This window comes from Thrips palmi, unplaced genomic scaffold (assembly GCF_012932325.1).
Source record: "Thrips palmi isolate BJ-2018 unplaced genomic scaffold, TpBJ-2018v1 HiC_scaffold_10, whole genome shotgun sequence".
Lineage (NCBI taxonomy): Eukaryota > Metazoa > Arthropoda > Insecta > Thysanoptera > Thripidae > Thrips > Thrips palmi.
In genome coordinates this window covers 20,685,940-20,700,935 of record NW_023144621.1, presented here as the reverse complement: position 1 = coordinate 20,700,935, position 14,996 = coordinate 20,685,940, and the positions used below count along the sequence as shown (strand labels likewise).

Below are 14,996 nucleotides of genomic sequence, written 5' to 3'. Positions count from 1 at the left end.
GAGATTGGATTCTGATTGGGGCGAGTGATGGTCCGCTGGAGCGCTGCAGCCGCCCCAGCCGCTCCATTCCGAAGGATCGTCTCGTCGCTTTGTCTTTCTCGCACTCATGAGGCGTTTCGGAGGGGCGCGAGAGAGACGGGGCGAGGAACTGATCCTTCGGACTGAGGCGCCTGATACGGAGTGAACGGGATGAGAAGGAAATTAGGGGGCCGGGGGGACCGGGACGGGCACTCCGCGCACCCCCCACCTGGAGGCCCCACACCAGCCAGAGCTAAATTGATTCCAAACGAGCTTGAAAACTCATCTACCCTCTGGGCGAAACACTTTGCCAATTTGGGGTGGATGGCCGGAAAATCTCCTAATGCGGCTTGGCGGGGCTGAGCGTGAAATAAGTATCGCTGTTTTGGCCCGCCATTTCTCAAACGCTTAAGCTGTAATTTTGGCACAAATATTTTGATTGAATATTTTTAAAAAGCCTGGAAGAGGCAGTATTTGAACCAGGGCGCGGCATCGACTCCCGGCCAATGCCGGCGGCGTTTGTTTCCTCCAAGCGTCTCTCCGGGCCGTTCCAATCAGAACCCCTCCAAGCAACGGCCGGCCCCCAGACAAAAGACACTGACACCCACTGCGCCCCGCGCCCTGCGGCCCTCGCCTCGGCGGGCATGGCGGGCACGGCGGCGATGGCAAACACGTGCAAGGGAGCGACTTGATGACGTCAGAGCGGCTGGAGCCGCTGGAGCCGAGAGTCGCGAGGAGGGGCGCGGCGGGGCGGGGCGCCGTGATATCGACCCGCGCACCCTGCTGCCGTGCTGCTGCCGTCCCTCCCGCGGCGCCTCGGGGGTGCGCCGGGCGGGGCGGGGCGGGCGGGCGGGGCGGGGCGGGGCGGGGCGGGGCGGGCGGGGGTGGCGCGGCGCACGCGGTTTGTTTTGGTCTCGCGTCTCCGCCGTGCTCACTGCTCCGCCGCCCGCAGTCTGCTACCACTCACGGCGCTCGAGGGGCGCGCTACCCTTGCGTCCCTTGCGCCTCGCCACTCCTCGCCGCGTCCCCCCGTCGGCCCCCGCGCCCCGCGCCCCGCGCCCCAGCGAGTGCAAGGAGCCGGTGCCCCCCGTGCCCTCTGAGCCGTCGACCGCGGCGTCGCCTCAGGCCTCAGCGTCGCGTGGTCCTCGAGAGTGGTGTGCTCGTCCTCCCCAGGGCTCCAGGCTGCTTCCAGGGCGTGGTGTGGGACGAGTGCCCGCTAGCGGGTCGGCGCAACACAGCCCGGCGGCCGCTGGAGGTTAGGTCGGCCCTTGTGCGGTGAGATATCTCGGCGAGCAGCAAGGGGTTGCCGTTCGCGGCCGCCGTCGAGCACCATGGCCAAGCCGGAGCTGTACCGTGCCAAGTGCGGCTTCAGTCCGTACGCCCTCAGCCCCGCCGATAAGGCGACCCAGGACGTGCAGCACAAGTCCGTGCCCACCTCGCCCAACTTCCTGCGCTCCGCCAACATCAACGCGCTCAACCTCAACAACAAGGTGAACCAGAACATCCAGTTCTTCACCAAGCTGAGCGCCAAGACCATCGAGGAGGGTGGAAACGCGGCGGTGGTGCCCGGGTCGCCGAAGGCGGTGCTCAGGAAGAAGGACAAGTCCCCTGGCAGGCTGGCCGACAAGGAGAACGACCAGCAGGGCAAGAAGGAGGAGGACCCCGAGGACCAGGAGGGCCAGGAGGGGGAGAGGGAGAAGAAGGACGAGAAGCCGAGCGAGAAGCAGGAGAGGGTGAAGGTGCTGCTGGACCTGCCGAACCAGGAGCAGAAGACCTCCAAGTCCACCGAGGACCTCAGTGAGGTCGGCGACGACGTCAACGAGAAAGACCTGGACGACATCAAGGATCTCAACGACCTCAAGGAACTGTTCCTCGGCTTCAAGGAAGGCGACTTGTTCAGGGTGGGTGTTTCCAACGACCTCCAGGGGCTGTTCCAGACTCCCATGGAATGTTCAAGTGAACGGTTGGAGAGAGAAACCGTCCTCGGCATGCAGTGACCACGCCGCCCTGGCATTCTGCGCGTAGGGGAGGGGCGGACAAGGGAGAGCACTTTGAAGCGAGCACTCTTGCCGCGTGTAGTTCCACGTCCCACTCCTGTACACTGTACACGTGTACTTCCCTCTGCCGCGCCGCCTGCCGCCAGTGTGGTGCGCTCCTGCGCCACTCGGCCGGGCGAGAGGGGCGGGAGGGGGGGGGGGAATGACCCCGCGGAGGTCAAAGCTGGCACTTCTTGACGTGCCTTTGAGGACAAGTAGCGCCGAGGCAACGACTAGAGCAGTCGAAACGGGCAGTGCCTCGGCCTCGGGACAAAGGGACCGGGACCAGGCACAACGGTATGTCTCGTACTGGGGCGTCTTTGTGGCAGCCCTGCTGCTTCGTGGGTGAGTTTGCCGCCAATCTAGGAAGCCTCAGGAAATGAATTAATTCGATTGTCTGACTACTCTTTTCGGTCCAGCTCAAAGATTTGAGAAGTAAAACCACGCTACGGGGTATAGGCTAGAGTCTCTGCTCGCGCTGGGTATTCCCCTCTCCGTGTCCGTCCATACTCCAGGTCTGCTGCCAACCTTACCCCGCTATATCCCGTCGATGCGAGACAAAGAAATGTTTGCGTTTACGATCTCATGTGCCAACTTTAAGAGGAAAATGAGAGTTATGTAAAGTAAATAATCATCGGGTATTTTAACGAACATTGCAATGTCTTGTAATCGTTGAATGTCGTTTCCAATGGATTGCTTGTTGGCGGCAGTGGTCGCTTTGTATTTGTAAACAAAGCGCAGGTGCAGTGCAAGGGGCCGAGAGGACGTGTCGCTACTGTATTTCTCGTGTGTTGTATGTGAAAAGGTAGCTGCCCGCGTGTGATTTCCCTACAAGTTCGGCCTTTATGAATCTGCCTTGAATTATTCATTGAAATGATGTAGCGAATGTTGGCGTCCTAGAGGTGTAGCAGGGTCGGACGGGCCCGGTCTTTTAGGTTAAACACATCCTGACACCTTTATTCATTCTTTGTCAGCTTTTCTACGTTTTAACTTAAATTGGAGCAATAATGAATACTTAACTGAGTTGATGCCAATTACTTTTTTGCGTTTGGCCTTTTAAAATTCAACCCATTTTTATTACTTTGCTATATTTCTTCCCACAAAGCTGTTATTGCCCTGCTGATACTGCTGTGTGAATGAATGAATTAACATGAATTTTAATGATGCACTCTGTCTGTTGCGGATTAGGTTCTGAGCAAGGAGTGGGAGCTCTGGTGGGCTGTGCGCTCACTTGACTCCAACCGTCGAGTTGGCCTGGTGCAGGCCCAGCTCCTGGAGAAGACAGAAGACGATGCGCATGTGCTTGATGACGAGGAAGCAGAAGATATGGTAAGTTACTTTCCGTCATTTAAATTTGAACCTTGTCGACGTTTCAGTTAAGTGTGGTGTATCAGCACTCTCTTTAGTCGTATGATCCATTCCCTGGTGTATAAATGCCGGAGAGCACAGCCAAGTGAATGGAAAAGAATTGCCGTGGGAGATTTTGATGCCAGGACTAGGAAGCAAAGGGCTGTATGACTTTGTTGCTGGTGTAGTATGAGCCTCAAGTCACGAAGCCTCGTCCGCTGCGCCACGCCACGCCACGCCACGCCGCGTCGCTCCCAGCAGATAAGCCCTTTGATGCTGGCTGCACCGAGGGCGGCACGACCGTGCCCCCTGCTCGGCCCTGCTCGGCCCTGCTCAGTGCTCAAGGCGCGCGGGAAAAAAGAAAGACGTCACTGGAATAATTTTACAAGAGCCTAGTCATCTTTTAAAATTTTTCTCTTTGCCAACTCCTTTGCTGACGGAGTATTTTTTTCCGGCTCAAAACGCCCTTTTTTTTCGGCTCCTCTTTTGGATGCAGGCTGGGAAAGGGGCGGGGGTACTTGGTGGGTGATGAGGCTGCTCCTCGAAGCCTCCAGCAGCCTGTGCATGTGGCTGCGTCGTCAAGTCTCCCGCCTCCAGCCTCCATCCCCGCCCTGAGTGCAACGCAGTGCAACGCATCACCCTTCCCGGCTTTGCTGATGGTATCAGCACCATTGGGCACCATCCCCTAACCGGACGGACAGGCCGGCAGGCCGCTTGGCGAGAAGGGGGGAGGGGGAGCGGCATTGGGGCGGACTGGACGGCCGGGACTGGACGGCCGGGACGGGTCGGCCGTCGAGGATGCACCGATGCACCAGCCGGCCGACTCCGGACGGTGGTTTCGCCGCTCTGTCCCTCTCGCACTCACGGGGCGTTCCGGAGCGGTGCGAGGGCGACGGAGACAGGCCGGCCTGATTAGCCCCTCATTTGCATAGCGTGTCGCTGCGGGCCGCTGCGGCGCCGCGCCGCCGTCGAGCAGTGCGAGAGCGCTGGTCGCCGCCATAATCCCGTGGACCTGAAGACTGATGCCGAGAGTCGTTTTCATCGCTCTGTTTCTCTCGCACTTGATCGGGATGCCCCGTGAGTGCGACGGAGACAAAGCGACGAAGACGACTCTCGGAATGAGCGTTTGGTCGCTGTTCCTGTCGGGGCGTCCGGCAGGGCTGCGAGAGTCAGAGCGACGTAACCATTTTTCGGAATCGCTCGGCAGGAGGGAACGCGAGTCGCGCGCCGCGGCGACCCCAACCAGTCCCTCTTTATGGCCGCTGCTTACAGTGCCTGCGCGGCCTGCACGCGGACCCGGCCCATTTTCCACCCCATGTGCTTGACGTACTGACGAGTTTGCCGGGCCCCGTCCCGCACGCAGTGTCCCGCACGCAGTGTCCCGCACGCCGCGCTCCGTCGTGCTCACGTCGCGCACGTCGCGCACGTAGCGCGGCGGCACGGCCGGGCCCGGCCGGGGCACCACGCGAGTCTGGGCGCGTTTTGGTGCTGGCTGCCGCACAGTGTGCCGCCGGGCCTGCCCAGATTGATTCCGAGAGTCCCTTCCGTCGCCCCGTCCTTCTCGCACTCATGGGGCCTCCCGTCCCGCGTAGGTGCGAGAGAGACAGAGCGACAGTCCGCAGGGCGATTCGTGAAAGCGGGTCGGCCCTACGCCCCGCCGGTCTCCCAGTCGTTACTGTCTCCTGCCGGGACTCCTGCCCCCTCCCCGCGCCACTCTGCGGACCCAAGTACTCGACGATAGCACTCGAGTTTGTGCGCGACGGCGATCCAAGGCGCCACTCTTGTCGGTGCGCGCAGTACCGCCGTTTTGGGCCTCACTCGATCGTAAACACGCGGAAAGGTTTCTAATCCTCCGGTCGGAATCTGTCATACTTTGAGCATATGTACTTTGGAAAGCTTAGGACTTGTTTTAGGCGTATTTCACAGCTCACGGCGACAGCGCACTCCGGCTGTCGTGTACTAGTTTACGACTCAAAGGTAGAGATAATTTTTACGGGAGTAAGGCCAGTGTAATCCTGGTGGCGGCCGTGCCGTGTGGGACACTGCTTGTGCAGCGCTGTGACGAGCGCCTCGAGGCCACCAGGCCCGCAGGCTGCCGCCCTGCAGTACAGTGCAGTGGGCCAGAAGACGGTGGAGGCGGCCAAAATTCTGGACGCGTTTTGAGCTCCAGAGTCGCTAAATAGGACTCAAACCGAACGTGTGACCCCACCAATGAACTGCTCTTCGAACGAGGAATTCATTGGTGAGGTCACACGTTTGGTTTGAGTCCTGTTCAGCGTCTCTGGAGCTCAAAACGCGTCTAGAGTTTTGGCCGCCCGCGCCGGTCTTCTGGCCCACTGTGAGCAGGTCTGCAGGTCTCGCGGGGCACGCGTGCTCGGCCCAGCCCACCCGCCGCAGGCACGGCCGGTACGGGGTCGAGCACAGGGGTTGCAGGTTGCGTGCGTTGGTCCGTGCACCGGGTGCTCTGGGTCTTGAACGAGCCGAGAGGCGTTAGTCACTCCGTGTTGATGCCATATTTGCGGAACAGCCTGTAGGGGCGGGGCGGCCGCCCATTAGCAACCCTTTCCGCCGCACCCCCGCCGCACCCCAGCGCGCCACCCCCGGCCCGGGCCGCCACGAGGCCGCGAGTGCGGCGGGCGGCGTGCGGCGGTCGCCCCGCGAACCGGATTGAATTTTGAATGGCTCTGGCGGCGTGGGCGGTGCCGTGCGGATGGCCGGGCTGGCCGGGCTGGCCAAACTGTCCCGCTGACGCAGCGCGGCCAGCACGGCCAGCACGGCGGTGTCCGCCCGGCCATGATGGCCTGGCCCGCATTAGTCAGCCGCGGTTGGGCGCGCACGGCACCGCACAGTGCACCGCACGGCACACGCCCCGTGACGTCACGCGCACGCCCCCGCCGCCCCGCCGCCTCGCGTGCCCCCTTCCTACCCCTCCCCCTCTTCCGGCCAGTGGCGTAGCCGCGGCGCTTCCCCTCGGCGTTCCCATGCTTCATCCGGCTTCCGGCTTCACGACAACACGCGCGTGAAGGTGGACACGCGGCCCGTCACGGTGCCCGTCACGGTGCCCGTCACGCGGACCGTCACGCGGACCGTCACGCGGACCGTCACGCGGACCGTCACGCGGACCGTCACGCGGACCGTCACGCGGCCTGTGCTGTCGCCCGTCTCTCTCGCACTCGCACGGCGTCCCGTAGGGGTCGACAAAGCACTGTTCGAAGTGAGCCTGCAGGCACGCACCCGCCGCCGGCCACACTCCTGTTTTGATAGATAAGCCGTCCCCATTCCGAGTCAATGACGACGCCAGCAGACTGATTCCGAGAGTCGTTTTCGTCTCTCTGCCTCTCTCACACTCCTGGGGTGTACCCCTGAGGTGCGAGAGAGACAGAGCGACGAAAACGACTTTCGAAATCAGTTCGCTCACAGGGCAGCAGGGCTCGATGCTGCGCCATGCTGCGCGGTGTCTGGCTGTGTCCATCTGCTGCCCGGGCGCCCGGCCCCGCGTCGCGCCGGTGCGTGCCGCCCGTGCGTCCGTCAGCGCGTCCGCCCGCGCGTTGCGTCACCGGCTGTCACTTCCAGGTCACTCGGACACCGCGACGCCGCGACGCTAACAAGGACGGAGGTGCGTCGCCGCGGCGGCGCGCGCCTCACGCCTCGCTCCCAGGCAGCAGAGCTCTGTCTCTCTCGCACTCGTGGAAGGTGCGTCGACGGCTGGTAACAACAGCGCACCCTTGTCGGGCGGAGCCCTTTCGGCAGCGGAGGGCCGAAGGGACCCGAAGGGACAACGCCGCCGTCGCAGTGAGCATCGCCGCGATCTCGACTGCAGCGAGAGGCCCTTCGCCTCCCCCAGGCCGCCCCTTCTCTCTCTCGCACTCGTGGCCGGGTCTGCCTGCCCCGTGGGGGTGCGAGAGAGACGAGACGACGTTTGGAATCAGCCTGCGGGCCCCGCGGGGCGCCCAGCAGCCCTTCGCCGCTGTTCCATTAGAGATGAGCGCAGCGCGTGCATTGTCGCCGTGTGGCGCCTCGCCTGCCTCGCCTGCCTCGGCCCGCGCCCTCCAGCCTTGATGCCCCGCTGCATACTATGCATTGTGCGCGTGCTTGACTGTCCATCCGTCTGTCTGTCTGTCTGCCCGTCCGCTCGTCCACACTCTAAAAAAAATCAGTACAGAATTTTGTAACATGGTTACGCAGCTTTTTCAATAACATGTGTTACAGAAATTTGTATCACGATGGATACAATTTTTTTCTTTGTAACTTGGTTACAGAATTTCGTAACGGTTCCGAAATTTGTAAACAGTCGTTATTCTTCCAAATCAAGCATCAAAATGAGAATTTTGTTCGAACGTAGTCTCCGTGGGTCTGATTGAAGGTCCTTATGCCATTCTTCGAGTAGCAACTTTCCCAGATGTACTCTGAGAAGTCGGGAATCGAACCCCAAACTCTGGGTTGGCGGCCCGCTACGCTACCAACTGCGCTGTGCGGACGCCGTGGAGGGAGCGGCGCAGGTAGCCGGTGACCTGAGACGCGCGTAGTAAGGGACGGAGGCCTTGCCAGCCAAGCATACACGAGACTGAATCTCTTATTCAGAGTCGGGAAAAATAAAAGCACATGAAAACTCTAAGTTTAACTTGTCTCTATGGGCACTGCTGTTCAATTTTGCCGTTAAAACATTATGTTTTTATCTCTGATACAGAATTTAGTATCCAGTTACAATTTTCTGTATCAGTTATGTTACAGATATAATATTGTAACCTTCATGTTACAAATTTCTGTATCAAGGTCCAAAATGATTCATTTTTCTGTAACCGGCACATCTGTTACAAAATTCTATATCACTTATACAAATATTTGTAACCAATGCAGGTGATACAAAATCCTGCATCAAAAATGATACAAAATTCTGTAACTTTTTTTAGAGTGCACGGGGTTTTCGTGTCGCTTGAAGCTCGCCCCGTGCCCCGTTGTTGTCTCCTTGCGTCGAGAGTCCGCGCCTAAACACAGGCAGACATTCATACACGTAAAAACGCCGGCACACACACACACTCACTGACGGTGCGTGGCGGTGACAGCCCGGCTCGCAGCCCCTCGGGGGCCTCGGGGGCCTCGGGGACCATGCCGTGCGCCGTGCGGGGGTCGTAGACGGGTCGTAGACCGTCGGACAAAAGAGCCCCGCGGATTGCCGCGGCCGAGCCGCGCTGTCGTCGCCCTGTCTCTCTCGCACTCATGCGTCGCTCGGGGCTGCAAGGGAGACAGAGCGACCAGCGCACAGGGCCCGGGGCTCTCGCTGGCGCTCGCTGGCGCCTGTACAGTGTGGCGCGGCTCCGCGTCTCCTCTTTCCTGGGCCCGAAAAAACAAAACACACAGACGCCGCCGCGCGCCGCCGCCATTGTCGCGCTTTGGAGCGTGTCCGCGTCGTTCGGGGTGGAAATGCTCGCGCGCCTCAATATTTCTTTTTTTGCGAGGGTGGTTTGCGTGGCGCACTCTGCCGTGTCCTCGTCGGCGTCCCTGGCGCGCCCTGGCGCCGCCGTCGTCGCGCGGGGCCGGCGTGGCCAGGCCTGGGGCTGGCCTGGGGCTGGCGGATGGCGGTCGAGATAAAGTGCAAATGAATGGACTGCGGCGTTGTATTATTTTTAAAGGCACGGCGAGGCGCGGCCCGTAGACTCATTCCGAGAGTCGTTTTCGTCGCTCTGTCTCTCTCGCACTCATGGGGCGTGCCGTTGAGGTGGGAGGAGGACAGAGCGGCGAAAACGACTCTCGGAATCAGTGTGCAGGCGGCCGCGGGGTTTCACCTTGGTCTGCACAGCTTGCCAGTGGTGTGCACCTCTGTGTGGCGGATAAACCGGGCCCGGCCGGCGTTGTGCAGCAAGCTCAAACAGCGCTCTGGTCGCCCCGTCTCTCTCGCACCCACAGCGCGTCCCGTCCAGGCGCGAGAGAGGCAGAGCGCTGTTCGGACCGAGGCTGCAGCGCCTCCAGAAACGCCCCACTTTTGCGCGGCACGTGCTCGCCGCGCCACGCGCAGCCCGGCGCAGCCCGGCGCAGCCCTCGTTGCAGCGCTAATGTCGGTGCATTTAGCCGCCGGCCTGCGCTAGCCTGCGCTAGCCTGCGCGCTGCCTCCGGACAGCGCCCTCGTCGCTCTGTCTCTCTCGCGCCCTTCCGGGCCGCCCCGTCAGTGCGAGAGAGACGGAGCGACAGCAGCCGGCTGGCCTGCTGGCCGGCCTGGCCCTGCGGGTTGGGTCACTAGCCGTCACTCCTTGGGCAACGCGGCGGCGGGGCGTTAGCGCGGCGCTGCGGCGCGCGCTTGCCGTGGTTGTGCCCGGCACGGCACGGCACGGCACGGCACGGCACGGCGGCGTGCTGCTGCTCGGAGAGGAAGAGTTTAGGGTCATAAAGGAGCAGGCACTGAGTGCATTTCCAAACCGGCCGCGAAAAATGAAAACGGCGCTTCGAGTGCGCCGCCGTGCCGCCGTCGCCAGACGTAAGCGCCGAGGCTAGCCGCCGCACAGTGGGCCAGAAGACTGGTGGAGGCGGCCAAAACTCTCGACGCGGTTTGAGCTCCAGAGTCGCTAAATGGGACTCGAACCAAACATGTGACCCCACCAATGGATCCCTCGTTCGGAGAGCAACCCATTGGTGGGGTCACACGTTCGACTCGAGCATGTGGATTCGAGTCTCCGCCGCGGTGGCCGTCGGGTGGGCAACCCACACGGCTGCGCCCGGCGGCGGCAGCGCTATCGTGACCGGCAGCCATCGCAGCGCTCCACCGTTCCTCGTTTCCAGGATGCTCTTTTGAAGGCTGCGTTAGTGGCGGTTAGCGGACTAATACGACTAATGGACTGTGGCCCATTGCTCGGCATTTCTCGGCATTGCTTGCCAGTACGCCATCCCATCGTGCAACTCGATCTGCATGGACTGTACTGACTGTACTGACTGCACTGACTGCACTGACTACACGGACTGTTTTGACCACGGTTTTGACTATATGCTCGGCAGTGCGTGTCCGCGTGTCCGGCCCTCACTGGGTCAAGCGGCCCTTGCGTCATCTCATCGAGTCCTGCGCGCTAATCACCGGCACCGCCTCCCAGCAGGCTGTCTCTCTCGCTAGCGGGGCGTGGCGTGGAGGCACGACAGAGACGGGGCACTGTAAGGGAACGGCCGAACGGCCACGGCATAACGCCTCCCTGCTTCCTCAGTGTGCCGACGGTGGCGCTGCGTGGTGTTTCGATTCCTGTCCTCCCATCAGGGAGCTTCGATTTCGAGTCTCCTACGAGGGGGCTTCGATTTCTCTCTGTGTGTGTGTGGGGGGCTTCAATTTCCAGCCCTCTGCCCCACTCCTCGCGCCCGTAAGTGGGCGAAGTGTGCCACTTACAGCCCCCCGCAGGCCGGCCCTGGATCCGCCACTGGCTGGCAGCTCCAGACTTTTGTGATTGGGACCGCGTCGTCTTCGTGGGGCACGTCGAGCTAGTCAGGAGCATGCCCGGAATTCCTGCGCCTGGCTCGACGCGGTGCCAACCCGTAGGCCGATGTGCTGCACGCTGCTGCAGGCTGCACAGAGGCGCAAGCCAGGCGCAGGGCCCCGGCCCCGGCTCGCTCCTCCCCCACCACCCACCTGTTAGTCTGCACGCCGCGGCGCCGCGGCTTTCTAGCCCGCGTCGCTGCCGCGCCCACCGCCGCGACGCCGCGCGCGTTTTAGCGAAGGCTCGGCTTGGCTCGGCTCGGCTCGGCTCGGCTCGGGCGGCTCGGGGAGCAGGTCCTGAGCCGGTGCGCCGGTGCGGCGACGGCGGTCTTCTGCCCCCACCCGACCGGCGATCGCGCGCGGCTCGGCGTCGGCTCGGCGTCGGCTCGGCGTCGGCGGCGTCCTGGCTCCTGGCGTCCTGTTAGTTGTCGTGAGGCAGCCTCGTCGGCGGCACGGTCGAGGGCCGCAGCGTTTGGTCACGTCGGCGTCGTCCGCGAGTCTCGGCGAGTCGTGTGCGCGCTGCGCGTTGTGATGTGATAAGTGTCGGCTGCGCCAAAACAAGGACCCCGCCGGGGGCCTCAGCGAGCCTCAGTGACTCGCCAACCTGTTTGCGGCGCCGTGTCTGTGTGTGTGAGCGTGTGTGCGCGCGAGGGCGTTGTGGATTGTACGACCCAGCCTGCGGAGCCTGCCGCCTCGCAGGTGAGTGTCATTGCATTATGGCGGCGCTTAATTGCTTACCAAGGTGTATCCGGGCGAATCCTTGGCGCCAGAGGCCCCCGCTCTGCCTCTCCTCGTCCTCACCGTCGTCGCCCTGCCTATCGCAGCGCTCGCTGCCGCCAAAAAACCTCCCGGGATCGTCGCGGGCCTCGGCGTCCATCACACATGACCCTGGCCGGCGTCGACCGCCGCCGCGCGCCCTGGGCATCCTGCAGACCGACGTGCACGCCGACGTGCACGCCGACGTGGGGGCAGTGCGGGTGGCGGTCATGATTGAATAAGCAGGCGCAGGACGACCCGGGGTGGCCGGGTGGCTTGAATTGGCGACGGGAGAGTCCACCGGTGGTGCAGATCCACCCGCACGTCCCGCAGCACCACTGCCATCGTTTAGGTCTCTGATGCCACGACAGTAGCCCAACTGTGACCTTAAATGTACGGGCACTGGACTGGGCACTAACGTTCCGCGTTTGAACAAATTAGCGACAATGAAAGACTCAATGAGTTAATGAATGAATGAGCGCGCGCGCGTGGCGCATGAATTAATGAATGCAAGAACGGACGGAGCCGAATAATGATTGAATGAATGCATTATCCTGTCGGCGCACACTTCCGTCTTTCGAAAATGCAATCCCCGTCGCGCGATCGCTGCGCCGCACCGCGCCGCTGCAGCGCTGTCGAAGTGGGTCGGTTCTCATGCCAGTAATGGGGCCGCCGCCGCCGCCGGGCAGGACAAGACCCTCGAGGACGCCGGGACGGGACGCCGGGACGCCGCCGTCGACGTAACACCCCGGTGACACCGCGTGCCTGGCCGAGCCAGGCCCGGCCCGGGACTCGGCCCAGTGCCGAGTGTGTTTGTGTGTGTCTGCGCGCGCGCGTCGGTGTGCGTCGGTGTGCGTCGGTGTGCGTGCCGAGCCCAGTTTATGATCGCCAAAAGCCACTGAGCGTTTTGTCGGGCTGCTTGCTTATGCAACGCCGTGCCCCTATTCCATTTGCATTTGGCGCCGTAAAAATGCCGCGCCGCGGTGGCGGGCTCGGCCACCTCGCTATTTCTCAGCGGCAGAGCCCGCAGTAGACTGATTCCGAGAGTCGTTTTCGTCGCTCTGTCTCTCTCACCTACACGGGACGACCAAAGATTGCGAGAGAGACGGAGCGACGAAAAGGACCCCCGGAATCAGTCCGCAGGCTGGCCAGCAGAAGCGGGCAGAAGCGCCAGCGGCTGGATTTCGTTTTGGGCGTTTTGTTGTTATTCCGGCTCGCCGGATTCCCAAGTAATTAATTCCCAGGACGGAGGCTCCAGGCTGCTCCAGGCTGCTCCAGGCGCTGCCGCTGCGCTGCCGGTCACGCGGCCCAATTGCGTCACGTCGCCGTCGAGGCACACTGGCGGGACCGGCGGGACCGGCGGGGCAGTGCGTCATCCGCCTGGAACAACAAGGCTTACAGTGTGGCGTGGGCGAGCCGCACCAGCCCGGACGCCAGGGCGACAAAGTCTCGCCAAGTCGGAAGCGTAGTGGAGCACTGGGATTGGGGCAGCAGGCTGTCGCTCTGTCTCTCTCGCACTCCCGCGAGACACTCCATGAGAGCAAAAGAGACAGTGATCTCGGCAGCCTGGACAGCGTCGCCAATAAATACGGCAGCGTTACGTGGTGGGCTGCTTCCCCGCCGCCCCCGCCGCCCCCCGCCAGTGCACCGGCCCTGCAGCCTGGCGCAGCGCGCAGCCCGGCGCAGCCTGCACTCGGACTTGTCATCCGGACTGGAGCCGCTGGAGCGAGGCGGGAGTCCTGGAGTCGTGGAGCCCTGGAGTCCCCAGGAGAGCCCCGCTGCGCCCCGCCTCGCCTCCCTGCGGCCCCCTTCGACTTTCCCTGCATAGACTTACTCGCTTCCCCAAGTGTCGTCCTGCTGGGCTGGGCGCTGCTTCGCCGTGGCGCTGCGCCGCAGCGTGGCGTGCACGGTTCGCGGACCTCACGGTTATGCAGTATGCACTGAAAAGCTGTGGTTGGGCTTTTTCAAAAGGTATAGGAAATGGCATTCTTAAATGTATGAATTCTTAAACGTTACATAGGTTTAATTTTCGGATTTTATACCTTTTGCCAAAGGAATGACTTCTTAAACGTGCGCCTCCACATGAATAGGATTTTTCGTGTTCATTCCTTTAGGTATGCCGGAGGGGAGGTGCGGGGTGCTGCGGGGCACCGTGCCGGCTGTGGTGGGGGGCCAGGGCAGTGGCGTGGGGGATGCCCGCCTCCCTCCCTCCCGCCCGGTCCAAGAGCATGTGGTCGTCATCCAACATGCCTCCTCACAGGCGGTGCGGTGGCACAATGGTTAAGCTTGCGCACACTCAAGCCACAGAGACTGGGTTCTAGTCCCGGCCTCCCCATCCTTTTCAATGTGGCCGTGTACCCTCATACCTTTCGGTATGAGGCGCATTCATATCCGTATAGAGAGTTCAGGGAGGGAGAAGTGGTGGGGGAAGCCGATTGGCATACCTAAAGGAATAGAGGGCTATATCTTACCTCCGCAAGGTATAGACTTTTATACCTCTGAAAGGGAAAAAAGTTATACCTTGGGGTGGTTTAGCTTCCTAGGTGAAAAGCCCAACCTCAGGCTAACAGTGTGCAGAGGCAAACGCGAAGACCGGGGCTGTCCTGACGGCGTCCTGCCCGACGGCGTCCTGCCCCACGGCGTCCTGCCCGACGGCGTCCTGCCCGACGGCGTCCTGCCCGACGGCGTCCTGCCCGACGGCGTCCTGCCCGACGGCGTCCTGCCCGACGGCGTCCTGCCCGACGGCGTCCTGCCCGACGGCGTCCTGCCCGACGGCGTCCTGCCCGACGGCGTCCTGCCCGACGGCGTCCTGCCCGACGGCGTCCTGCCCGACGGCGTCCTGCCCGACGGCGTCCTGCCCGACGGCGTCCTTTTAATGGATGACTGACGTCACTCTGTCGGTGTCCCACCGGAGCCCTGACCCGCTGAAGTGCCACTAAAGTGTCGAAAACGAAAGCGCCATGATGACGTTCCACCGTTAGTGCCGTCGCCTCGCCACCCTTCGCGAAGTTCAAGGACTGGGCTGCACTTGGCTGTGATATTTAGCCCGACCATTGGCCATTACGCCGGGACTGCCTGGTGACGTCACCCTCTCCGCGCGGTGACGACGCCGACCCGGGTCAAGGTGGTCAGTGGCGTGCCGCTGCGCCGCGCTGCGCGAATCGATCGACTTCGACGTCTCAGTCCATAATGAATGCACGTTCGACCTCCAGTCCTGGACAGCGTCGACGACTTTCTGTTCCCCTTTTTTCCAAGTGCAAAAATCGTGATTTTGCCGTTTTGCAGTTTCCCTCGTACGTGCGGAGCTGTGTTTCTCTTGCTCTCTATCTCCTGACCCACAAGCACCGCCTCTGCCTGAAGGAGCCCCTTAATGAAGCCCCCCGTGCCCGTCC

General features: G+C 62.1%; 1 protein-coding gene across 1 annotated transcript in view; it reads left to right on the top strand.

Annotated features, from left to right (window-relative positions):
• Nucleotides 1–1,134: 1,134 nt before the first annotated feature.
• The window catches only part of LOC117652182, a 34,053-nt gene continuing 20,191 nt past the window's right edge, over nucleotides 1,135–14,996 (top strand). Inside the window, exons 1-2 of the mRNA XM_034396902.1 lie at nucleotides 1,135–1,919; nucleotides 3,243–3,383. Coding sequence (XP_034252793.1) covers nucleotides 1,350–1,919; nucleotides 3,243–3,383 — 711 coding nt within the window. The 5' untranslated portion in view covers nucleotides 1,135–1,349. The remainder of the gene's footprint in view (nucleotides 1,920–3,242; nucleotides 3,384–14,996) is intronic.